This window comes from Anser cygnoides, chromosome Z (genome assembly GCF_040182565.1).
Source record: "Anser cygnoides isolate HZ-2024a breed goose chromosome Z, Taihu_goose_T2T_genome, whole genome shotgun sequence".
Classification (NCBI taxonomy): domain Eukaryota; kingdom Metazoa; phylum Chordata; class Aves; order Anseriformes; family Anatidae; genus Anser; species Anser cygnoides.
In genome coordinates this window covers 80993964-81019137 of record NC_089912.1, presented here as the reverse complement: position 1 = coordinate 81019137, position 25174 = coordinate 80993964, and the positions used below count along the sequence as shown (strand labels likewise).

Here is a 25174-nt window from a genome sequence, read left to right as displayed (position 1 = left end):
TGTCCAAATTAATTTTTTCATTATTCCTTGACTATATCTCATAAAACTCATTCCTGAGCTTTTGCGCTTCCTGTTTGTTAGTATAGTAATAATAATGAGCTGTATTTGTGTTTAATTAAAAACACAAGCAGCATTTTTTCCACTAGATTGCATTTAGAACACTTTCCTGAGATACCGTGTGATCTTATTAGTGGAACTTCATGCCTTTCTACCACAAGCTACCGTTTCTGTTTCATATTATCAGAGAAGATCTTTGTGGTCTGGAAATCACAGCTTGCTTGTGTGGTAGGTACTATGTGGCATTTTGGTACTAAGTGAAGTTACACCATCAGAGCTTTGTCTTCTAAACGCTTCAGATTTGTTTGCTTTTCATTTAATTCAAATCCTTTAAACAATTCTGTTTTTGTTTTTGTTTTTGTTTTTTTTTAATTTAAGTTCTTTTTCATTGGTTGGCCACAAATAAGAAGCTGCTCCAAGTGCATTGATTAACCTATTTTCAGGCTGAAAATATTGATAGAGCAACAAAGTCTAGCTAACCATTGACTCTACCTGACAGGATCACAGCAAAATAGTTTTTCATATTACTGCCCCACCTTTCAGAGAATATAGATGAGATAACTCAGTATGGTGTATCTATAATAATACATCTCCTGAATATATTAGAAATAACACAGAATTTTTCAGGCAGGACTGAAGTGTCACTGGAGAGAGTCAACATGAAACTTATAGCCATTAAACTACTGCATTTTATAGTTACTAATGCCAACTAACACTTCCATCTGGTTTAACTGATTTGATGAAGCAAGATTTTGGCAGCATGAGCAGAAGACTAATAAAGGTCGAGTATTGGTACTAAGTGACTCACTCTGAAACAATGCTGTTGAGTTCATAATTCAAGTAATTGAAGTAATGAATGGGATGTGATCAAGCTTGCTTACTAGATCAATAGAAGTGTGGTTTTACATATACAGTGAGTCAGATGATGCAGCCTAATGGAATACATCATTCCAGGGAAGTTGAAAACAGCGCAGTTGAAACTTGCTAGTGAATGGTTCAACAGAACACAAAAATCATTAGCAACTTTGAAATAGCTCAGGTGAGGTATTACAGAAAGCTGAAAAAATTGAGCTGATCTCTTACTGTAATAAATGTAGTTATCTATGTGCATAATTATTTTTATGCCCAGAAGTGTAATTTGGTCATAGTCTCACCTGTGATCTCTCAATAGACCACATCTTCAGTTTGTGTGTATATCTCTGAAAAGAGATGGGAATATCTTAAGATTGTGTTGGAGAATTGCCAGTACTCTTTGGATAAGTTATTTTAAGTTATGTGTATTTGCTACCAACTTTTTAGCTTCTTACTCCTAGCCAGATTTTTTTCTAAACCTTTCTAGCTTTAATTACCGTGTGTGGGACTTCATTACATTTTTTGTACCTTAAGAAAACAAAACAACCAACAACAACAACAACCCTTCTCTAGTCATGAAGGTAATGTCTAGATCAGAAGCAAGTGAATCATTAAGCTTCTGGGTAATGTCTGCATCTAGCCAGGTACAAACGTGTGCTTAGAACATGCTCTTGATGATCTTGAAATCCTATAACACAACCTGATAATATTTACCACAGTTAAATGGCTCTTGAAAGAGACTTCCCTAGCAATTTGCTGTCTTCGTTTTGCCTCGTCTTTTGTTCTCCACTACGGTTGTAAGAAAAAAATAAATAAAGGCTTTGTACATTTTCTAGTGCTCATTGTTTTGGAATCTGTCAGTAAAAGTTCTTGTTTTCTTATCAAGGTTCTTTGTGTAACTATTTTAAAAAAGTAAAGTAAATGCATTTCAAGGGTGTGCCTCAATTTGGTATGTATCTGAGAAGGATAAATATGGTCCAACTCCATCTGCTTCTTCAGGTTCTCTTTAAAAAAAATAGCGCAGTGTGAGATTATGTATTTTACCTGCATCAGTTTCTTACTCTTTCTTTTTAATGTATAAAGAGCTTTAAATATCAACTAGCTCTTTGGCAGTTCATTATGACAGTAATGTAATAGCCAAATTTAATTCAGGTTATTTGATGTCTTCATTTTTCTCATTTTAAAGTATTAGTGCCTTCAGTTGTAGGTTCATGTACCATGGGTGTACCCCAGAATTGTATTCAGTTATTGTGCCTAAAGTTCATAATCTATTTTCAAATGGCTTACTCACAAGGTAGATTAACTTAGTTTCTATAGGTAGAAAGCAATATACAATCTTTGTTTTTTAATGATATCTGTCTAATGTCTGTAGTCTAAATGCACTCTACATTTCTGTATCATATTTGACAGGTCCTCCCAATAAGAACTCACTGCATATATGCTATGCCTTGCATAATTAGTCTTTAAAAAGATTGATTGTTGAAAATAGGTTATTATTAAAACTTACAAAATCAGAAGCTGGCAATACAGGAGGATGGGTAAATGAAATGGAGAGAGCAAACTGGAATCGGGGATGCTTTTCTGGGAGAGGAATTATGAGCTGAAGACCTCCTTTCACACATATGCAACCTACATTAGTACCAAATGGCATCATTTTTCAAAATGAGGATTGTATTCATGAGATATAACTTAACTGGTATAGCCAAGAAATCTGTTCAGCTCTTCATACTCTTACTGTGAGGTGTATTGTTATGGTTCTTTAACCTTAAATTTGTGTAGATGGCAAAAATAGGAGAGGAATTGCTTTTTTAAAATTTCTACTAAAAAACTTAGTAATCCAGAAAATTACTTGAATCTTCTGTGAAAGCTAGTGATAATATGCAATGAGAATGTTTGTTGTATTTTACAGTGCTCATTGTATAGTTATGGCTATCAGAACAGCATTCCTTTCTGCCCACTCCCATTGCACTATAAGAACAAAAGAACAGTTGTGCTGGGACAGAGCCTACCTAACTCAGCATCCTGTCCTTGGCAAACAATAAAAGACAATACCTAAAAAAAAAAAAAAAAGAATAAAGTACTATAAATGGTATTTTTTTGCAAAGTATTCTCATAGGCTTCCAGAATAAGTGCCACTGACTTTGTATTTAGTAACCCATTGTGGATTTCTCTATCTAGAAAATTTGCAGAGTTGCCCTGTAGAATGACATTAATACACTGGCTAGATATTGTAACAGTACATAAAATCTCATCCCCATCATATGTCTTTATACTGAATTTTTAACTTCAGTTGCAAGATACTGAGTTCTAATACATCCTAATACCTGTTGCTGGGTGCTATGCAAGAGGCATGCCCGAAAAATTGTAGAGACTGACTGGCTATTGACATGGCACTGATGTAGCACATGAACTGATTTTTTAGTCATGCTCACTACATAATACCCAGCAGCACCTTAAGCAAGGTAATCAATAATCAAGAATTTTCTTATCTAGCCTAGTCTCCAAAGAAGGGATGTGTGTAATAAGATTGGCTTCAATAAGGGTTTTTCAGTATGTGCTACTGTAAATACAAGGTAAGTGACAAGATCTGCATGCACGATGTTAAAATTTGAAAACAACCCTTTGTTGCCGATAGAGCTTTGTGATTGTATATGGAGTTCAAAAGAAAGTTCACTCCTGAAGATATTAATTTTATTGTGGGAATTTCAGTGTACCTTAAGAACATAATTATTATTCCTGATCTTCATCCATATCAAAGTGGTTTTCTAGATAACTGTACCTGTGCTGCAGGATGCTTAAAGTTGAGGTCTAAGATTTTGCATTTCACTTAACTTTTGTGGGAAAGAAACTTGTAGAAAGCCTGAGGATATGTTTGATGCTTGTGTGATGGTAGATTGCTGCAGAACAGCAGCAGTTGCTTTGCATCTTGATGTAGTAATAGATACAGGATGACTATATACCTTTGAAAATGGTAGATAGGAATGGAAGATGGGAAGTCATATTTAAAATGTATAAATAAACCTGACTCCCCTTCCATCATAGCATAGTATCTGTCCATGTGGAAAAAAAAAAAAATATATATATATATATCTGCTATAGAGAGAGGGGAGGAAAACAAAAATAAACAAACTCAGCTCTCATCATGCAGTTTTTATTCCATTGTTTGCCCTGGAGTACATCCTTACAGATAACAATGCACACTACAAAATGAACTATGTTCATATCTTTTAGGTTAAGAGCATCATAATGCAGAATGCTTGCTTATATCATGTAAACAGAAGCATAAAGCATTTTTTTTAATGTAGTACTACAGCATATTGTTGTTTAGAATTACCATATACATGCTTGCTACTATTATGAAAAGAGAGAAATCCAGATCTAGCAGTCTTTTGGGACTTCTTTATAAGTTCTGACTACACAAAGGGTCCAGAATTTTTCTGTCTTGGCTTTGGTGACTCAGCGAACCTTGCATACACTGAAAGTTAAGGAGAATGTTGCTAGAAAGAGAGGCACTCCTAAAGTTACCATGGAGCTACAGGAAACAATGTGCTAAAGGTATAGCCAGTTACCAGCAAGGGTTACACCAATTGGGAATGATATTCTTTACATGTTCATGGAGGATGAAGGTAGCTGAAATTGTGTAAGGCAGAATGAATCACACTGCCTTGTGCTGATACAAATTTGGTGGTCTCGTTTGCCCTAGCACGTAAAATATATGCCTAATTAAAGTCTATAGTTCTTTAAGCTTCTGCAGAACGCTTTTCCTAACCATTTGGCTTTGATGGAGGTGTTTAATCAACATGAAAACCCCCATAAAGACCATCTACCCTGTTCTGGATGCATTGGCCCCTGAGTAAAATTGGTGTTTGACCGTAGATAGTTTTGGCAGCTGTACCCTTGATAAAAGAAACAGTAAGATGTAGGTGAGACTTGAGGACTGGGAGCAGTTGTGGTGGCAATGCCTAATGAGTGCCAGGGGACAGTAAGCACAGGGGCACTGCCCTTGTTTTGGGCTTCCTGCACCATTTCACCCCAGCCTGGGGTGAGTACAGTGGTCGGCCCCTGCAGAGATATAGGACGCAAGTATAGGACTCTGTGACATACGTGTATCACAGTATGTGATTCTGTGATGTGACTCAGGGATCAGACTGTCAGTGTGGGACTGGCACTGCTGAAGCTCAGCCTTCTGAAGCCGTTTGTCCCCTCACAACTCTACGAGGCAGCTAACGCTACGTTCTGCTTAACAGGCAGGGCTGAGGAGCGGGCACGTTGCTGTTGCGCACACACTAATTCACCGTCCTCTGCGCCTGCGTTTGTGCTTTTCCGCGTCAGGCTATCTGCAGGGGCTGTCCGCTGGGCCGCTCCCCAGGCAGGGGCGGTCCCCGCAGGCAAGAGGCAGCCCCGTCCCCGAGGAGCCGCCGCCACCCTCAGGCGGACAGCGGCACCCAACGGGTCACCCCCCTCCCACCCATGGGCTCCACGCGCATGCGCACCCTCCCTTCTCCCGGCGGAGCGGGGCGGGCCCCTTGGCGCCTGCGTAGCAGCGCCGTGTCCACTCTGTGCCTGCGCGCATGCGCGGCGGCGAGGGGCGGCGGGGCCGTGTGAGGGAGGCGGCGGGGCCGTGTGAGGGAGGCGGCGGCTGCTCCTTCCTCCCCCGCGTCCTCCTCCTCCTCCTCCTCCTCCTCCGCCCTCGCCACTCGGCGCCTGGGGCCGGGCCGCGCTCGCCGGGGGCGGCGGGATGATGATGGCGTACTTCGCCGAGAGCTTCTGGGTACGGCAGCGCCGCGGGACGGGGGGCGCGGGGTGCCGCGGGGGTCGCCCCGTCAGGCCGGGAGCAGCCCCCCCCCCCCCCCCCCCCCCTCAGGCTGTGCGGGGAGCGGGGGGCCCGGTGCCGGTGTGTGGGCGCGGAGGGGGGGCTCCGCAGGGAGATCGGGGAGGGAAGCGGTGATCCGGGGCCGGCAGCGAGCCGGGGCGTGTTTCCCAGCCGGGGAGGACGGGTCCGGGGCGCTGCGGCGGCTGGCTGCGTCGTCGGGGCTCGCCGGGCTGCCGCCGTGCGCTGCCTCCCCGCCGGCTGGTGGGGATCGGCGAGCTCCCCGGGACACGCACGCACACACACACACAAAAAGAGAGAGAAAATACCTCAGACCTTCCCATCTTCCTGCTTCTGCACAAACAATAGTTATTCCTAACGTCTAGAGAAAGCCCGTTTCCCAGATGCGATATGCTGTTATTCCGGGCGTAAGCCTGGTTTCGTGTTTTGTCTGCAGCTGTTTTTTTTTTTTTTTCTTTCTTTCTTTTATTTTTTTTTTTTGCTTTGGCTCTTTTTGTTTTCGACAAAACGTTAAAGTCGGGTGCAAAGAGCCCACGTTTGTTCCCATGGCATGTGGAGACGCTTAAATTGCAGTTCTGCTGTGGGAGATGAGTATTAAACTAATGTGTGAAATCTTTTCATCTTTAAACATAAATAAATATTTAAGTTAATGTAGAAAGTCAAGTTTTCATTTGAAAAGTTAGTATCTCCTCCTACAAATAAAGTGAAATACAAGCTTTTATCCAGCTACCTCAATTGAAATAAAATATTTTTCCATTTAACTGCAGTAAGTACTATAACTTTCAACTTTTTAAGCTTTTGACTGTCTGCTTATCTGTGGCTAATTTCAGTAGTAAGCCAGTAATTTTGTTAAATCAATGAAGATAGAGGGCTATTTTTCTATGTTGTCTCTCTGTGCCTTCAAAAGTGCTACCAGCAAATATGAGGCAGTAGACGTCTACCCAACGCTTCCCATTCCCCCTTTCTGCTCTGCAAAGTCCCTGTCTTACAGCTCGCAGGCCAAACTCCAACTGTGGGTTTAGAAACGGGTGCCAAGAAAAGGAGTTTTTCTTCTGTTGGCGCAGGTATTTTTTTCCTGCCTCCAAAAATGACGTAGAGTAGGACAGGAAGCACGTTCTTCTCGCTTGTCTTGCAGTGGTGGCAAAGACAGTAGACAGGGTCTTAAACTGGCAAAATTTGACGAGAAACCTTTGTAATACCACGGACAGAGTTTTGTTTTGTGTAAAAGTAAAATTAAAAGCGATGAGGATGGCTGCCTCCTTGCTGATGTGGGCAAATATCTTTCTAGAAAAACTGTAGTGGCTATGCATATGTATAATTTTTAACATCAGAAAGTATGTCCTCAAAAACAAGCGTAGGTTTGTGCGTTTTGAGTGATAAGGCTTGTCCAGCTTTTCAGAATGGGTTATTGTTCAGAACTGTTACTTTGGAAGATTCAGGGTACCATCTATATCTGCTTTGAAACGTGGTGAGAATGCTGAGACGGAAATTAGAAGATTGCTGTTGAAATGCACTGACCGCATGATGACTAAAAATAACGAAGATAAATCTGTAAATAGAAAGAAAAGTGGTATTGCATTGAACTTTGGAAGAAGTGTCATCTATTTCTTGCTTTTGCCATGGCCGCCTAGGTAACACAGGGCAAAGTATTTTACTTTTCTGTTCGTCCTTTCTGTCCTGTTCGTCACCTATGGAATGGGGTTAATTATACTTTCTAAAGCGCTGATGTGGAATAAATCCAAAACATTATAATTAATACTTAATTATATTACGTACATGCTGCCATCAATTCGCAGCTGAAATGGCACATTGGAAATGGAACTCTGGGTCTTGTGCTTTGGAAGACCCTCTCCCAGCTTCATAACCTGCAATAATTGGTAGGAAAAGGCCTAAGAAACTTGAGGGTCTCAAATGATTTCTTTGGTAGAGAGGGGTGACATGAATATACATGCGTTTCTTGCATACTGTTCAGGCTGCTATGTTCTAACAAGATCCTAACAGGGTTCTTGTATAGACAAAACAAATTTTAGCTTCTTTACTGTAATAGTCTTGAAGCTTATTAGACTTCCACATTGTACTGCTTTTAAAAGTAACTGGATAGTTGCAATTTTATTTTTTTGGCAGGGAATGTAAGAAAAAATTACTTTGTGGTATTTTTGGGCTTGTCATTTGTTGACTGCTTCTATCAGGTCATTGCAAGATTATTTTCAGGACATGAAGTTGAAGTTCAGAGACCTGTACTGTCACTTGAAAAACATAGGGGTATGCCAGTAGAGTGTGGTGCTCCTGAGCTTTTCAAAGTCAGTATCATATAGGTTTGTTTTTTTGTGTGTGTGATTTGTTGTGTGTTTTTTTTTTCATTTGTTTGTGGTATCAGAAATTATGAACGAGTAATGCAGACTATAAATGGCTTTGATTCTTATGACTGAGTTTCAGGCATTCAAGTCACATGGCCAAACATTCCCCACTCCTAATTAGGATGTTGTCATAAAACTTGGGTGCTCGCTGCTATGTATGTGCTATATCAAAACAATGATGTAATTTAAAGGGAACACTTTCCTAAGTTATTTCCATTATAAATAACTAGGTTTTGTCACTTTGAATACACTCATGCCAGTACAGTAGAAAAAAAAGCATTCATTATCATTACTTACTGTTTTCCTAGCACTGCTTAGGAAGTGTTGCATAAGCTTTGACATAAGTTTGGTTTTAAATTGCCTGGTGCAAGCGATACCCACGTTAATTGTAAGTCTATTAAACTGTTTCAAGTCAACCAAAATAAGCCACTTCTAAGCCAGTCGGCATACATCTGTAAATTGTTTTAAATTAATTTGATTAAACCGATTGAAGTTTTATGCATAGCTGAAACTGGTCTCTGCAATGGTGCACATGTTAAACATTCAAGAAGTTCTGCGGCATAAAAATACATGTTTAAGTCAGCTTTGACAATTTCTTTCTGTTTTATCTTTTTAGCTGCTTACGCTACATGTAGCCTTTGAGGAGGGCTGCCAGGAAGGTTCCTTTCTTAGGGGCTTTTGCAACATGTAAGGGCTGGCTGTGTCCGGGGTTAGTAATCTCAGCTTTGTGAAGAGGCTTGCTCTAATAAATGTAAGACGTATTCTCTTACGCACTTACGGGCTATGATTGACACCGAGACTTGTCGTGCTTCCATCTGGAGGCCCATTCATATGTTTATGCAGTGCTACTCTTCGGCTTGGTGTGCAGATGGATGCTCAGTTTTCAGGAGAGCTGTTGTGCAATGTTTGTTCAGTCCCCTCCCTCTTTGTGTACTCGTTTAGCATGAGTTGGCAATTTTCCATCTTCTTGTCCCCAAAATATTTTTTATTACCTAGATGTAGAGGAAAAAACGTCCTTCCTCCATTGTATGCCTGGAGCTTCTATGTAGCTGATCTGTATTTAATTTACTGAAACTGGAAGAAGGAAATTGAAATTTCCAGGTTGCTTTGTGTTCAAACTTCTCAAAACTTTCAGAACCGAAGAAGATACTTTGCCTGTGTAAACGTCAGATGACTACTTTTTGGGTGTTTCCATGCACTCAATTCTGTGTAGCTCTTTCAGACACTCAGTGATCCAAAATTACAGCTTTCAAAAGGGTAACACCATCACATGCATCAGAGGAGTATTTTCGTGTAGACTATGTCCGCTAGATTAAGCAGTGCTTAATTATGCAGGAAACATTACTTACTTGAAACTGCAGTAAGCAGTAACTGATTAAACAAAAAGACAACAACGTATATCAGAGCATCTAAAATTTGTTTAAATTTACCTGAGGTTAGCTGGACTTCTATAGCTTTATTTCTTTAAAGTCATACTTCCTTATGAGTTCACGAAAAGAAGTCAACGGTACAAATGGACAAGCCGTAGCAAACAGTATACATCTAACTTTGTGGATAAAGAGCAAGGGTTTTTTGGTTAATATGTAGAACTTTCATTTTAGGGTGAGGGGAATGAACAGCCAGTCTCTGATGCACTAAAATATGTAAATTAGTTGTTAAAATAAAGTATCTTTTAACCTGTTAAACTTGTATCTTATAGCAGAAAGGTTGTAAAAGTTGTGTCTAGTTTCATATAATGCTTTATTTCACCCCCCAGAGGGAGTTGTGCTTCTCCCTGCGCTCAGCTATGGGAATGTCTACAGTTATTATTTGGCCTGTCAGTGCGACTCTGAGACTTTGATACAGAAAAACTTTTCTTCCAAAATGGCTTATAAATTGTTAAGATTTATCCTTGCTAGGGGTTTTATATGCATACTCTTACTTCAGGGGTGTGGTTTTCTCATATTTGCATCTGATAGTAGTATGGGCAGTACTTTTAAGCGTAAAAGTAGCTGTAGGACAGCTTCTCTGGAAGTGACCCATAGAAGAGGCAAAGGATACAAACTTTCCTATTCTCACCACCAAAACTGAAGCAAGTGACTCTGTTTTCCATATTAATTATTTTCTAGGCTTTTTCTATTTAGGGTTTATCTAGCAAGAGAATTTCTTTTTGGTCATATGTCATTGATATTGCATGTTTGCCATAGACGGTTGTAAGGTTTAACTTAATTTGGAGATTATCCAGTTTTCATTTTTAGACAATTTGAAGTAAATTAGAGACCTAAAATTCTTAGGGTTAAAAAGAAAACCTGTCTTTAAGTTGAAGAAGCACTTCTGAATGTTGCAGTTTGAATATTTGTCTATTTCCTGGAGAATAAGCTGGAGGTTTGGTAGGCTATTAAAAAAAATAAAAAAAGGGAGTCAACAGATTATGATTTAAATTGTTTGAAGTCAAAAGTATACTTTTCTTATTCTGTTCTATTCCTTCAGTGTAATGTGGTATTGTGATCATGTTTAAAAGTTTGAATAGGGGGTTGAAGGATTATCGTGCATACTCAGCCACTACTCACGTGTGGTACAAAAGCATAGGCTAAAATGATGGTAATTCACTTATTGTCAAACGTTTCTTTACTTGCCAAACTTAGTTGGAAAAAGTTAAACTTTGGCTGAATCTCTCAACAAGCTTCTAAAGTTTGACCAAAATCAAAAAGTACTGCATGTGCCTTTTATTGACTTGTCCACTGAGTTTTGCAGTGAAAGCAGTATTTGCAGCTGTCCTCTTCTTGCTTCTCAGACTGGCCAAACCAGTAGTAAGTACCTGACCAATCATGGAAACTTTATAATCACGTCAATAGTTGGGAAGCATTTGTTTACATTAGGAAAAAGGAGCGTGCTATAATAGAGTATTAGCTTTTTATACTAATACATGTTAATGTTGAACAGTTTTAGTCCAAAGCAGACAGAACTTGCACTTAGACAAATTGATTAGAAACGTAGGAAATAAACAGTGCTACAGATGGCCCAAAAATTTCTGGCTAGTTTACAAAATGTAGATTTAGGTTCGGAATTATCTCTATGTGCAGCAAACTAACTTAGTCTTTTTTTTTTTTTTTTTCTAAGTCTGTTAAGTAGCTTAGTAAAACGGAGTTCATGTAATCTGTTTCCTGTTATGTACAAGTCATGGAAATGCTGAATTCTGACTTCTCAGTTGCTGACAGGGTTACTTTCATTTCCATGAGAAAATCATTGCAGATAGTTCTCCATGGAGGGAAGTGGAATGATTGTCTACCCTCGCTTTCTGGGAGTGTTGTTTATTTTGTATACGAAGTTGGTCCGTATTCCTTATTGTGGGCTTAAGTGAGGTGTTTGCTTGTATTTTAAGTCTTACTTTTTTCTGATGGCTTGCTCTCAGGAGACATTTATGTCATATCTGAGAAAGAGCTCTCTTGTGGTGGCGTAAAATGGGAAACCTCAACAAGAACCCCAGCTTCTGAAGAGAGAGTTCTGTTAGCTCTAGGGAAAAAGGAAAAACTGCTAATAAGCTTGAGTGTAATTTAATGGGGTCATCCTCAACAGATGGTATTTTAACCCTGATATGACATTCAGAGTAGTTTTTCAGACTGATCTGGTAGTGTGTTGCATACAGGCTGGTATTTCTCCCAAGGTGCTGCTAGCAGAGGGATGTGCATCAGACTTCATGGGCAGTCTGTTACGGAAGGGGATGGTAATTGCCTCTGAGCAGGAGTGGAAGGTCTCACCAGTTCCTTCTACTGCCTGCTGCATTTATTTATTTTTAAGACAGTTCGTATTGGGCTTTCAGTGATCCCAGCAATTACTGTTGGCATCAGGAAGGAGCACGTAAAAATCGTAGTGAAGATTAATTGGCTATACCTACAGTTCCCATGTACAGAATTTGATGCCACATCTGTGGAGTGCATTAAGGAAAAAAACACACAAATAAACAGTGCTGATGCTATATATGCATGTAGGGGGCAAGTACTTGTATTTTTGTAAATTGAACTACATTTTTTTTTCTCTTAGCTTCAGCATACATCTGCATCCTAAATACAGAGCCTTAACTGTGATGCTCAGTACGTGAGTATTTGAGCTACCCTTCTTAAAAATAACCACTAAATGGAGTGGTTATGGATAGGCAATATAGCTTTTCCCAAGCAGAAAAACATCTGCTCACTGCACCGAGATATCATGCTTTATTTGACATAGGTACACAAATGTCTCCCCAGGCATGAGTAGAAGGTAATGTAGTTTAGAGAACTGTCCTCAGGTTAATTATCAGAACTCTTGATTATGTAACTTGTAAATAATCAAGCAGTTTCAAAGTCTAGATGTTAGTGCTTTTAGGTGGAGCCTGATATTGGTAAGACAGGCTGCACTTGGTGTTGTATTTGCAAGTGAAAACATCTTTTAGCTGCACCAGATTTAAACTGCATGGGACTAAGTCACAGTGCCTGCTTTGATCTTGCTGCTTCATTTAATCTTTAATAGATTTTTCACTTAGCCTTGGATAACTACCTATCATATATAAAATAAGTGGCGTTCAGAGAGCTTTTTTCATTTATGAAACTAACTGTTCTGTTTCTCTGTTGTTCTGTCTGCTGTTCAACGTGATGTTAGGAACAAGACTAGAACTGATTAGAAGACTTCATTTAAGTGGAAAAACTAGTTCCTTACATTAAACTACACTTACAATTAGGGAACAAGATGATGATGGAAATTGGTTGGTCTGGATCATTCAGTTCCGCAAGGATTTGCAGAGTTACATTTCTGATAGATTGTCAGCACTCAGGAAGGCTGCAGCCAGAAGTAGGGTCATGGCTATGCTACCCTTCCTGTGTTTCTAAACTGGCAGGAAATTTATGGAGCCTCCAGTATAGGAAAGATTAAAAGTTACCCCATTATGAACAGTCACACTTAAAAGTTCACAAGCAGTCTGTGTTCAGCACATTTAGGTCAGTGGGTTGGTTCAGATAGGAGAAACGCATTAAAGTAAAGCAAAGAAAGCACACACGATAAAGGAGAAATTTATTATTTTTTCTAGAAGACATGCTTAATGCTTGTTTGTAAAACCTCCAGATTTGGGCATGACAACAACTGTTATATTAGAGTTTGATTTTGTATTCTAATTGAAAATATCAGTACTTTCTCAATTACAGAGTTAATCTGGTGTTTTATAATGTGGTGGTGTTCATCAGGGTTTATACTGAGTAAATACATGAAGATAATAAGGCGCCTGTTAGTGCACGTGTAATCAAAATTATTCTGAGCTTCAAACTGCAAGGAGAAATAAGTAGGAGTGCAACTGTTTACTTCTTGTGTTTGGAGATATCTGGCTTCCTCAAAACTAATTTGCTGGTTTTCAGTCATTTTATCGCTGTTTCTTTTTCGATTGCGGGTTTCTTTTTGGCTAGTTTTTCCCAGTGCCTGGAAGAACTAAAGCAAATAAATCCTTACTAGTAATCTGAATGAAATTGCCGTTCACTCACCTGTTAATTGTAAATAAATGTATTTGTGTCTACGTGGTGTCCTTCAAGGGAGCTTGCTGCATTAGTGCTCAGACTGATGCATGCTCCAGAGGGCTGCTACTGCGGCGCTGCAAGCTTCCTCCAGCCACCCACCCACCGCCTCCTTGCTTCTGCTGCTCCCGCTGAGCAGCGCAGCTGTTCGCATCCTCATCGTGATCTGGACCACCGACCTTCGTTTTTATTTATCAGCTTTGTTTTTCAGCTGCTGGGCAACTGCCCTGATCAGGTGTGCCTTAAGGCTGCGCAAGCAAATTTTTTTTTTTTTTTTCAGAACAAAAAGGTCAGAAATGATTGGAGGGATTTATGACCAAATCCCCAGCTCCTCTCACTGAAAATGTGGAGCTGCTGTCGTTAAAAGTTCAGGATTGTATTTCTATCCTTCTTTCCCTTCCACTCTGAACATCCGTGCAGCTTTCCCAAGGGCGTACTACTGTGTCTTGAGCAGCAGCAGTGATGTGGATCTGAAGCTTTTGGAAGGGAGGAGGGGCATGGATAGTTTCACAGGAAAACTCTAAGAGTAGCAGTGCTATTGTACCATGCCTTGCCTCGCCTTCTTTTAATTCCTATTGTTGCTTTCTCCTGTCCACAGGAAGTTCACTGTAGTGCCAAAGGCGATAAGCTGGCTCACTTTCTTAATCAGTGTTTAGGGCAGTGTCTTAATTTTAATGCTGAGATATGTTGTAGTGATCGGAAAACATTTTAAATTTTAAAACTAGATTTAAGAATAGACAAAGGGAAATTACAAAGGGAAAAAAGAGATTAGTGATTTTTACTGATTTTACAAACAAACAACAACAACAAAACAAACAAACAAAACACACGCACACACACACAAAAAAAAGACTAATGATCTGTGAAGAATTGGACTGGTAGGAAGTCCAGTGATGCCAAAGTCTGAATTTTAGTTCATGGGAAATAATGAAAGTTAGGCGAGAATGAAGAGGGTGTTCAGTATTAAGTATGTATTCAATAAGATATGAAGCAAAAGAATGCAAGAGCTGTAGAAGTTCAAAACGGAAATGGCTTTGAACGTAGCCTAAATATATGGAAAGGAGGAGTTGTCGGTAGAATCATAGTAGAGGCTGCTGAGGGTGATTTTATTTCGTTTTACATTAAGAGAACTAACAGCAGTTAGTAAAAGCTGAACCATTAGAAATCATCCAGTTCATGAAACTTGAGCAGTTATTAAATTTTATAGGTTCTATACTTTGTTCTGTAATTGCTTTAGCACATTGTGTTTCATGGTTTTTCTGTCTTTTTATTAATCCTTAGGGGGAAAGAAACAATGGCTTTGACGTTCTCTATCACAATATGAAGCATGGACATTTGTCAACAAAAGAATTAGCAGACTTTATTAGGGAAAGGTAAGTATTCATCCTTGCTGATTCTGTGTCTTTAGTGTACTATTTTTGGCTTTTATTTCAGTTTGCTACGTGTTGCAGTAACATGCTAAATATGTAAACATCAGTGAGTGTTTCAAGATCTCTCATATCCTACAAGAATATCTAGATTTATTCCATTCACTTAGAACCGGATAGTGACTCTTAAGCATTAATTAATAATAAGCTTCCAGTTTTTCGGATTTGATTTGAAGGAAAAAAAAAAGGCAAAAATCTGGAGTATCACATTAGGGGTCCCTCAGTTTATTTAAATTAATCCCAATTTTCATCATGGTTGGAAGAAAAACAATAATTTAACAAGTACGAAGTATCAGTCTCCCAAAATTTTTGACCATAGCTGTAGAGTTGGGGTAGTAGCAACTGCAATTATGATCTTTAAAAGTTATCCTTTCAGATTAAGATGTCGAGAGATCAAGTTCTTAAAAGAAAAGGGAGTGGTATATTGGGATAAGAAAATAATACATGGAAAATAAGCCAGGTTCTTTATGGGATAGAATGAAGAGAAATGAAATCTGCAGGTATGACAACTTCCTAAACAGTTGTCTTACTGCCGTTTTCACTCTTCTTTATGGAAGAAGACAATTGCTGCTACTTGGAATGCAAGAATTTACATTCTAGATGAAATTAATTATATGTCTTGTTCAGAATTTTGTCTTATTCAGTTAATGACACCACATGACAGGTGGAAAAAACTTGTAAAAGACTAACTTGAAAACCTCTTCCAGTGAAGGTTTCTTGCAGTAAAATTCATCCAAAAAACAGCCTTTGTTTTCTGGAATTTTTCATCAGAATTTCTGTTGTGGCCTGCAATGACCTCAGCAAAATGTAACCACTGTGGATCTGGCAGGTGCTCAGTGACACTGACATTTGTATAGTTGCAAACTGACTTGGAGTTGAGAAAATGACAAAAATCTTTCCACAAAGTAGGTGAATTGCAGAGTCCCAGTGTGATGGGCAGGCTCCTGTCTGAAGGTGTACGCAACCCAGGGAATTCTATGTTTCAAGAGTCCCTGATTCCAGAAAACACATTATGAAGCCAGACAGGGTTCTAGTAAAAGCCTGCTTTGGAGGGATATCACACTGTTGATGTTTAGTATGAAATGTTCAGGGCTTCTGAAGCTGGTATTTATGTCATCTTTAGTCTAAAATATTAAATGTTTTTCATGTTGACTTAAACCACTAAAAATATTTTATTTCAGAACTGCTTATCTTGACTTCATTCTGTTCTGCATCTTTGTTTATTGCAAAGTAATTAAGAGATGTTGTCCACAGTTACCTGTTCCCCTCCTTCCTCTGCATAGATGAACATAGAATAGAATGTTATTTTGCATTGCTCCTTTCTGCTGGCAATGTGGAAGTGGATGAGCAAGATTCATTAGGTGCCTCCTACATTTTGTGTTTTCATGCCCTGCTTGTACCTGGGCTGTGCTGTTTTCTGGGCTGTTGTCTCTGAAAACCAAACTTGCATACGTTCACATTTTCTGCCTTTGGTTCCTTTTGAACGTAGCAAGTAGCTTTATTCGAATGTGGAAACACAGGAGAGTGAAAGTTGAAAATTGCTGGATAGGTAGAGGAGACAGATCATGAGTTACTGATAATACTTTAAAAAGTTAGAGCACTTAACCATTGTATCTATGTTTGTAATGTGTTCATTTGAAAGAACACAGTGTATTTGTACTGTATGTGCTGTTAAAACTGGATATTCCTGGGAGGACCAAAAGGTTTTCCCCTTGGCTAGGTCCTGGATCTGGTGGGACACTGAAAACTACCGTGGTCTGTCTGACCCTCAGACTGCTACCTGTAGCAGTTTATCCTTGTGGGCACTCTAGTCTCTGTTATATATGCAACTTTCTGAGCTTATTAGAGAGAGATAATTTTTCTAGGCTGTGTTGATTTACCAAGTCAATTGCAATTCAGTTTTCAACAGTGTTGTTTCACTGTCTCATTTTTCTTTTGGAGTACTTGCTAATGGTAAAGTTCTTACAGGACTGAGGGACAGTTACATATTTGGACAGTTCTTCACTGCCTTTTTTTTCTGGATATGCTGCTGCTCTGAATGGCGAAGAGTTGCTTAGTTAGTAGTTACTGCCTTCGAAGAGGTTCAGAAATGTGTTTCCTGAAAGAATGAACATGTGGGGGAGCACTCTGCTCAGCACTGTTAAATCTTTGATCGGGTGGGATACCTGTCTTTCTTCTGAAACATAGGTGTCTTAGCTCTATTCTTGATAAAGTGCATAGACATGCTGTCTTTAAAGGAGTGAAAATGTATAAAGATTGGGTTACCCCACATTTCTTTCTTTTCTTGTTTAGAAATACAGACTTTGCATACTGGGAAGATTTTGTAGGTCAACTGTGTGTTGTGTTTGTATGTATTTAACACCTAAAATGTGTATATATAAGAAACTGGTCTCAACTAGGAACCGAATAGTTGTTGTGTTGGCTTTTCTCTAGAAGTGTTTCAAACCTTTTTGTGCGCCAGTTGTCTATAAATGGCCTAAAAAGGAACTCCTTGATCAGAAGAAACTGGCAATGCACGTATTCCCATTTCAGTTTAAATGTTTAACAGATCCCAACCAAAGACATTTTCAAATAAGTAAAAACTAATTTAACCAGGCATTCATAGTATGTTACTGGTATATCAGTGCTCTTGGAAGTCAGTTGATACAACAACTGAAGATAAATGTGCCCAACCAGTCAGCAGCATCTTTTTGTTTTTATTGTTTGTAACTGTTGTATGCTGATAATGTATAGCAAGTTTCATAACTTCAGGGTTGTGAAGATCGTTCATTAAAGTATTCTGTAAATTGTTCTGAAGAAAAGAGCTGTGGATTTTGGTCAAAAAGTGCTTTTTTTGTTGTTTGTTCGTTTTTAAGTGTGGAGCTATTAAATCTAGAAAAAAATGATAGAAGCTTTTGATAATTTATCAAAACACATTGTTCATCGTGATAATTAAAGAAACATCAGTATATGTACTTTTTTCAGTGAGTAAGCTTTCCCAGCCTTGGAAACTTAAAACCTTTTTCAGATCATCAAGAATACTTACATATGAGGAAGGAGAAGAAAGTTGTGTAATTTCTTGTGGTGAATAAATTTGTAGTTGTTTGTAGGTGAGATTTAAAATGAAGTTGAGTTGCTGCATTTTACATTTTAATCGCCATCTCCTAGTTGATTGTCCAGCTGATTAGCTTGTTATTTTTGAAGTTCAGTAGACTTAAATACATCTGTCAGAGTTTCAGGTGACTATTACTACTTCATTTCATATTTTCATAAGTACTGAGTATTGGCTTAGGGTCAAAAATGAAAATAGTGTGCATCTTAACCTTAGCAATAGGAAGACTGGTGTGGGAAAGACTTGAAAGGAGTCACTGCTATGGTACATTGCGCATGACAGCTATTCCATGACAGCTGCCCCAACAGAGGCTCTCAGCATTCCTCCTGAGAGGAATTAATGGTGACCCTTGGATTTTGAATCCTTTGGATTTTGAAAGAACTTTCTTTAAAAAATAAGTATAAACAGTAGAACAGAATACATTTTGCTGCATGTCACTTCACTGTTTTCCAGACTCAAATGTCACTATGCATAGAATTTAAAACCGTGAAAAAAACTAGAAAGGCTACACAAGACCTCATTATATTTATGGTGAACAAATGTGATCGCTCAGTAAGCATTCAGTTTGTGTAATGTTTTTATTACAAATTTATTCGATCATGCTGCTCTGTAAATCTCAGGTATTGAGACAGTGTTAGATGAGTGATCGTGTCACTTTGTTCTAACTGTTACTAAAGACAGGAAAAAGCAGAGAATAAAAGAAGGAAGGTGTTGCCTTTTGCGAGTCTTGAGTCCTTCAGTTTTACTTGTTCCAGTTCCCTTCAACATTCTGTCACAATGTTCTTAGATTTATTTATTTTTTTTACATATTTCTTTGGTTTTGCATATAGTTTTTGCAGGATCATTAAAATGGAACAATTTTCAGCTCAAGATTAGCAGTCCTGTACTTTGCATTTTTAGAATTCATGCTTATCTGTCTTCAAGTATCTTCAAAATTTCAATTGTGCTTTTGGTTGTTTTCTTTGACAGGGCTACAATAGAGGAAGCATATTCTAGGTCAATGACAAAACTAGCTAAATCAGCGAGCAATTACACACAACTTGGGTAAGTGTGCACAAGGGAGAAATAATAAACTACATACATATTAAGAATCCAGTTTGCTTCTGAATATTTTAGTGGCAATCTTGAAAGTAGCGTAACTTTGCCACCTTTAAAAATGATTGTTAGTCCTTCAGCTAGTATGCAACCATACAAAGTATACAGATATGACAAAAATAAAAGACAGTATAGTTCTTTATTTAGATATTTAAAAAAAAACACGACAACACAACCAAACATGAGGAGGGCTGTTTGTTCGTCTATATTTAAGATTGAGTTCTTCTCAGACAAAATAATGAACATGACTTTCTATTAAGTGCTCTCAAACCTAATTGTTCTGAGTAGAGAACATATTGTCTACAAATGTGGCAGTGAATTTATTTCTATTTCTAGCTGTGGTTACTGCAAATAAAATAAAAGCCTTTAGCCTCATGTAAGAAGTCTGAGCTGTAGGCCTAATCTTTCTTACAAAAAAAAAATCCATTAATCATTTAATTTTTTAAAACATACCTCAAAAAAAGAAAAAAGAAATTATGGAATGAATCTATTGAAAAGTCACATTCTTAACATCTCTGAGGACAGAGTTAACACTTCAGAAAATGGAAATATGGAGAGCTTTTATCAGTAGATGTAGCACTATTACAGTATGCACATAAATATACTTATGTTAAATTTTTGAGCTATTCTTGCATCATCTGTAGGAATATCCTTGTCATTCTCATGTGTTGATGACAGAGAAGACTGAGTGGATTGAGTAAACTTTTATATTTTACCTGTGTTGACTCTAAAACAGCAAAAACTGAAAAGTTAGCATATAGTACATTTGAAAGATATAATAACGTTATTTATAACATAGCAGTTGTTGGGTTTTTGTTTATTTGCTTCAGTTTAGGAGCACAGCTTAACTTCTGTAAACATTGATACATTAGCACTATTTTAAAAAAGTTAGCTGATTGAAAGGAAAAAAATCCAGATGAACATTACTTTTTTTCCCCCCCCCCCCTCAATGCAGGACGTTTGCACCAGTTTGGGATGTTTTCAAAACCTCAACAGAAAAACTAGCAAGCTGCCACTTGGATCTGGTGCGGAGATTACAAGAGCTAATAAAAGAAGTTCACAAGTATGGAGATGAACAAATTAAAGCTTATAAAAAGGTTATTTTTTTTCTTATGTGTGTCCAGTGACTTGTTAACATTAAAGTTCAGAAGGTTGGATTTTGATGACTATGTGATTTTTGGCAGACTAAAGAAGAAGTTTCAGGAACATTGGAAGCAGTGCAAAGCATTCAAAGTATCACTCAGGCCTTACAGAAGTCAAAGGAAAACTACAATGCAAAGTGTCTTGAACAAGAACGTCTGAAAAAGGAAGGAGCAACACCAAGAGAAATCGATAAGGTAATTCTGTGACATCTTTCTTAAAATTCATTGAGTTGTCCAGGTGTAACACATTCACATTGTATTAGTGAAATGCTCAGAACGGGCTAAAAGCGGTAAGCTGTAGCTATTTTATAATGTACATGATCCTTTGAATGCCTAGTTAGGTTTTGTTTACACTTACTTCCTTATCTGTTCTCTCTAACTGCACTGCAGTTCTAATTATGCTGTATTACTGCCTCATACGGTAATTTCATTTAGTGGCTTTTACAGAAATTTCTTGTAATTGTTTCAGCATCTACTACGTTTTTAATGCATTTTCTTATGTAAATATTCAAACACTCAATGCCCTCTTTTTTGAATTAAGGATTAGAGAGTTTTTTACATTGTCCTTTCAACAGGGACAAAGTAGTTAATCATCAGAGTATTTGAAGTTTGTTCCGTTGAAAAGAAAAACAAGCTTACATTACTTTCAAAGCTAATTTAGGAGCTCCCAATTACACAGATCAAAATCCCTAGGGATAAGTATCCTGATGCTGTATTTAGTACTGTCCTTGGGTCATGGGAGAGTTTGATCCATTCACAGAATCATTGAATGGCTGAGGCTGGAAGAGACCTCTGGAGACCATCTCGACCAAACCCTCTGCTCAAACAGAGACACCTAAAGCCAGGACCACAGGTCCATGTCCAAGTGGCTTTTGAAGATCTCCAAGGAGGGCGACTCCACAACCTCTCTGGACAACCTGTGCCAGTACTGAGGCACCTGCATAATAAAGAAGTGTTTCCTGATGTTCAGACAGAACCTCCTGTCTTTCCGTTTGTGCCCATGGCCTTTTGTCCTGTCACTGGGCTGCATTGAAAAGAGCCTGGCTCTGTCCTCTGCATTCTCTCTTCAGATATTTGTAGGCATGGATAAGATCACCCCGAGCTTCCTCTTCTACAGGCTGAACAGGCCCAGCACTCTCAGCTTTTCATAATAGGGGAGGTGCTCTAATCCCTTTGTCTTTGTGGGCCTTTGCTGCATTCTCTCCAGTGTGCCTGTGTCTATCTAGCAGTTGGAGAGTCCAGCACTGGACACAGCACTATAGGTGTGGCCTCACCAGGGAGGGCTGAGTAGAGGGGAACGATCACCTACGTCAACCTGCTGGGAAAACTGAAACTTTCTCTTGATTTCAGGAAACAAAGTAGAGGGAAGTGGTTATGTTTCCCTGTCTCTATACTTTCTCTTTTTTAATCTTGATACCTCTGCCTATTTCTTTTGAGGTTATCTGGTCTGTTCATGTTAAAATGGTCGTAGTACCTTTTTTCTGTAATCTTGGTGGAGCAGATAGGGTTGGTTCATTGATGACAACGGTGATCCAGTTGACAATGTTCTGATTGTTTTATTTTTAATTTAAATCTATTTTTCCCCTGATTTGTATTTCAAATAGCAATCTGTGTTGGATTCTAGATATGAATCAAAAATATGTGGGACAGCAGATGTTTTCTTGCCAGTCTATTCAAAATATATTTACTTTTCTGAACTTCTGAAAGTAGTTCAGAACTTTTCAGTTAGAAAAGTTGACTTGATGGAAGGCTTGCTTTTAAGATATAATCCATAATCCCTCCTCTGGTCAGAAACAAACAATCAAAAAAATCAGTCTTACTAATAGCTATGTCACTGTAGAAGAAGGAGGGGAAATGCTGTAGGACAAGGGCCACTTTCTGATGTTTTATGCATCTTTCTTGGATAATTTTGTCCAAACAATAGGGCAGCATGGTTGAAACTCAGCTAGTACTTCAAAAACGTTTCTGGTGGGAGCTAGTAACTGTGACTATCACATCCCTTCCATCACGTCTTTATTAAAATTTACACTTGTACTTTTAGAATCGTGATAAAGATTGTTTTCGTATATTTTTCTTTTGGCAGAGAATAATTTTGTTATGTTTAGCGGAACATCAAGAGTGTTTTTCTCAAAATCACACAATACCTACTGTATCACAAGACAGAGGATTTGTGCCAGTATGCTAAGAGCTTATCATTAAGTTTAATATTTCGAGAGATACTTTATCAAAGAATCTGAGGAGGCATGAAAGCTTGCAATTTTAATTGCAGCTGATAGTTAGTGTTAGCTTGTGTAATAACTTCCTGTTTTTCTCTGACATGTTAACTTCTGTATTTATAGTGACTTGACAAAAAATTCTTGACTAATCTTTATTATTTCAGTTACTGTAAAACTGCTAAATAGAACTCTAGCAATTGCTGTACCTGAGAATAGATACATCCTGTTTTCAGAAGGGATTAGTAGCTAATCATGCAATGTTCACGTTCCATCATTGTCTGTCTTGCTGATTGTTTTCTGTATGTACTCTTCAGCAGACAACACTCATGATTCTGCTCATAGTTAAACATGATGACAAGAGGCAGAGAACATTTTGTTTGTCAAAATCCCATGCACGCAGGGTTCAGTTACATAATCCTTCACAAAAGAAACTTTTTTGAAGTCTTTTAGTTTGGCATTTCCTTTCGTTTCAAATGATCAAGTTCGGAATCCTCTCATTGCAAAGCAATCATAATTATTTTTAAAACCAAGTGTTTATAGAGCACCTTGTACTTTCAATAAAGTAAAGCATATTTGGGAAACAAGATAGGACAGTTTTCTTCTTGGGAGTTCCCCTGTGTGAATATGCAGGAGAAAGAATCATGAAGCAAAATTCAGGGCAAATTGTAGGTCGGTCTGATACATCCTGTCCTGCTGTCCTTAATGCCTGAAGGATCCATATTCTTTGTGCAATAAGGTATTTTGATGCTCTGTTTTGCTGGGTTTAGAGTACTACATGAGCAAGGTCTGCTTAAGCTTTCTCAGTAAGTTGATAAATTGAACTGCACCTTCAATTCCTCATCCTTTGAAGTCCTGTTTGATGTTTCCCCTGATAAACAAGTGCTAATGGTATATTGCTACTTGTGATTTTGGGTTATTTTTTCTTGGAAGAGGAAGAATAGAATTATCTTCTTCCAGAGGGCATCTTTGTATTAATTGATTTGAATGTTATAGACAGTGGTCAGCTTTATAACTCACCGCAAGTGAGTAGTAGTTGCTGTCTTTAATCTGGGACTGATAAAATCCCTTTGAAAGAGGAAAGGAAAGCTCTTCAGAACTAGAATAGTAAACATTCTGTCTTCACTCATGTCACTAACTGAAAAGTATTTCTGAATTGTTACAACTGGTGGGAAATTTCATTCAGATAAAGAAGGTATTTCGAACTTCTTAGGCAGAAAAAAGCTGATGAGAAATAATTTTTATTTAATCTGTGTTTTTTTTTTTTTACTTGGATGTAGCAAAAATATCAAAGTTCAAAAAACTTAATCTCCTGTCATGCTGTAAAATTTGAAAATAACTTCCCCACCAAAAACAGTTACTTCATTCATTTTTTTCCATGTTATATTGAGATTCTCCTATATTTCTTTTTATCTTTTAAAAATATCAAGTCCACAGAAAGAAAACTTTGGTTTATTGAAAACAAATAATGAAAAAAATCATTATAATGCCAAAAAATACTATTAGAAACAAATCTGAGCTGCATGAACCTGTCCATCACTTTGTTCTGCATTAATTTCACTTTCAAATATCTTCTCTTACTCATTTTCCATTATTTTTTCCACATTCCTTATTTTTTTCTTTTCACTTCTAACAAGTGCCTTCTTGTTTTATTTTTTTTTTACAATTGACTCTTTCAGAATTGCACTAAGAACTGTTTACTCTGAATTTCAACCCTGCTTTTTTCCTGTTTTTGTTGTTGTATATCTAAATATTTTATGTATCAGTGAAATAGCTTAATTTCAGCAACACATACTTTAAAATGTTGATCTCAAAACAAGTGTATTATAAATTAGTCATTGATGATAAGAGAAAGGAATTTAAATGAGGTAGTTGCTTTGTTACCTTTTTTATGTGACTTATTCTAAGCAGCATAATGATTTTATGCAGAAATCTGTAACAGTCTGAATCTAATTTATTTGGTGGTAAAATTTCGTTATGACACTTTGCTGTTTTGATATGCCCCTGGATCTTTTTTATAGGTCATCCTATGCTTTCTCTCAGATAGTGACTTTAAAAGCCTTAGATATGATTGGATTGACACTCTTTTTGTACTGATCCATAGGCAGCAGTTAAATCGAAAAAAGCTACAGATACCTATAAACTGTATGTGGAGAAATATGCTACAGTTAAATCTGATTTTGAGCAGAAAATGACAGAAACTGCACAGGTAAGTGTTATATTAAATAAGACACTTTTAAAATAAATTAATATGTTTTATTTTATCTCTCTGAAGATACCAGCAATCAAGGCTTTTGAAAAATTAGTTCAAAATAGAATGATCTCCTTTGGAAATTGATGTAAACTGTGCTGTCAAAAGTAATAGGTTTGAAAGACAAACGCTGGCCATATGTATTGTGATGGCAGTGTCCTTGAATAACACACTGAAATACTAGCACTTCAGAAAGACATTTTGAAGAAATTTTTAGTAAGAAAACAAAATGAACTTCTGTAAGTGTTGTAGATGCATTGTGATGATGCAGGAAATCCTGTGAATTGCTGGTGACCTAGAATTCGTTCACAGGAGTTACAATACCATGACCCATTATGGTTTTTT

At 37.9% G+C, this 25174-nt stretch overlaps 1 protein-coding gene across 3 annotated transcripts in view; it reads left to right on the top strand.

Annotated features, from left to right (window-relative positions):
* Positions 1-5483: 5483 nt before the first annotated feature.
* The window catches only part of FCHO2 (FCH and mu domain containing endocytic adaptor 2), a 90319-nt gene continuing 70628 nt past the window's right edge, over positions 5484-25174 (top strand). For all 3 annotated transcript variants that reach the window (XM_066988585.1, XM_066988584.1, XM_066988583.1), the window contains exons 1-6: positions 5484-5680; positions 14892-14983; positions 19098-19172; positions 20179-20320; positions 20408-20560; positions 24683-24787. In XM_066988585.1, the coding sequence (XP_066844686.1) occupies positions 5648-5680; positions 14892-14983; positions 19098-19172; positions 20179-20320; positions 20408-20560; positions 24683-24787 (600 nt within the window). In that variant the 5' untranslated portion in view covers positions 5484-5647. The remainder of the gene's footprint in view (positions 5681-14891; positions 14984-19097; positions 19173-20178; positions 20321-20407; positions 20561-24682; positions 24788-25174) is intronic.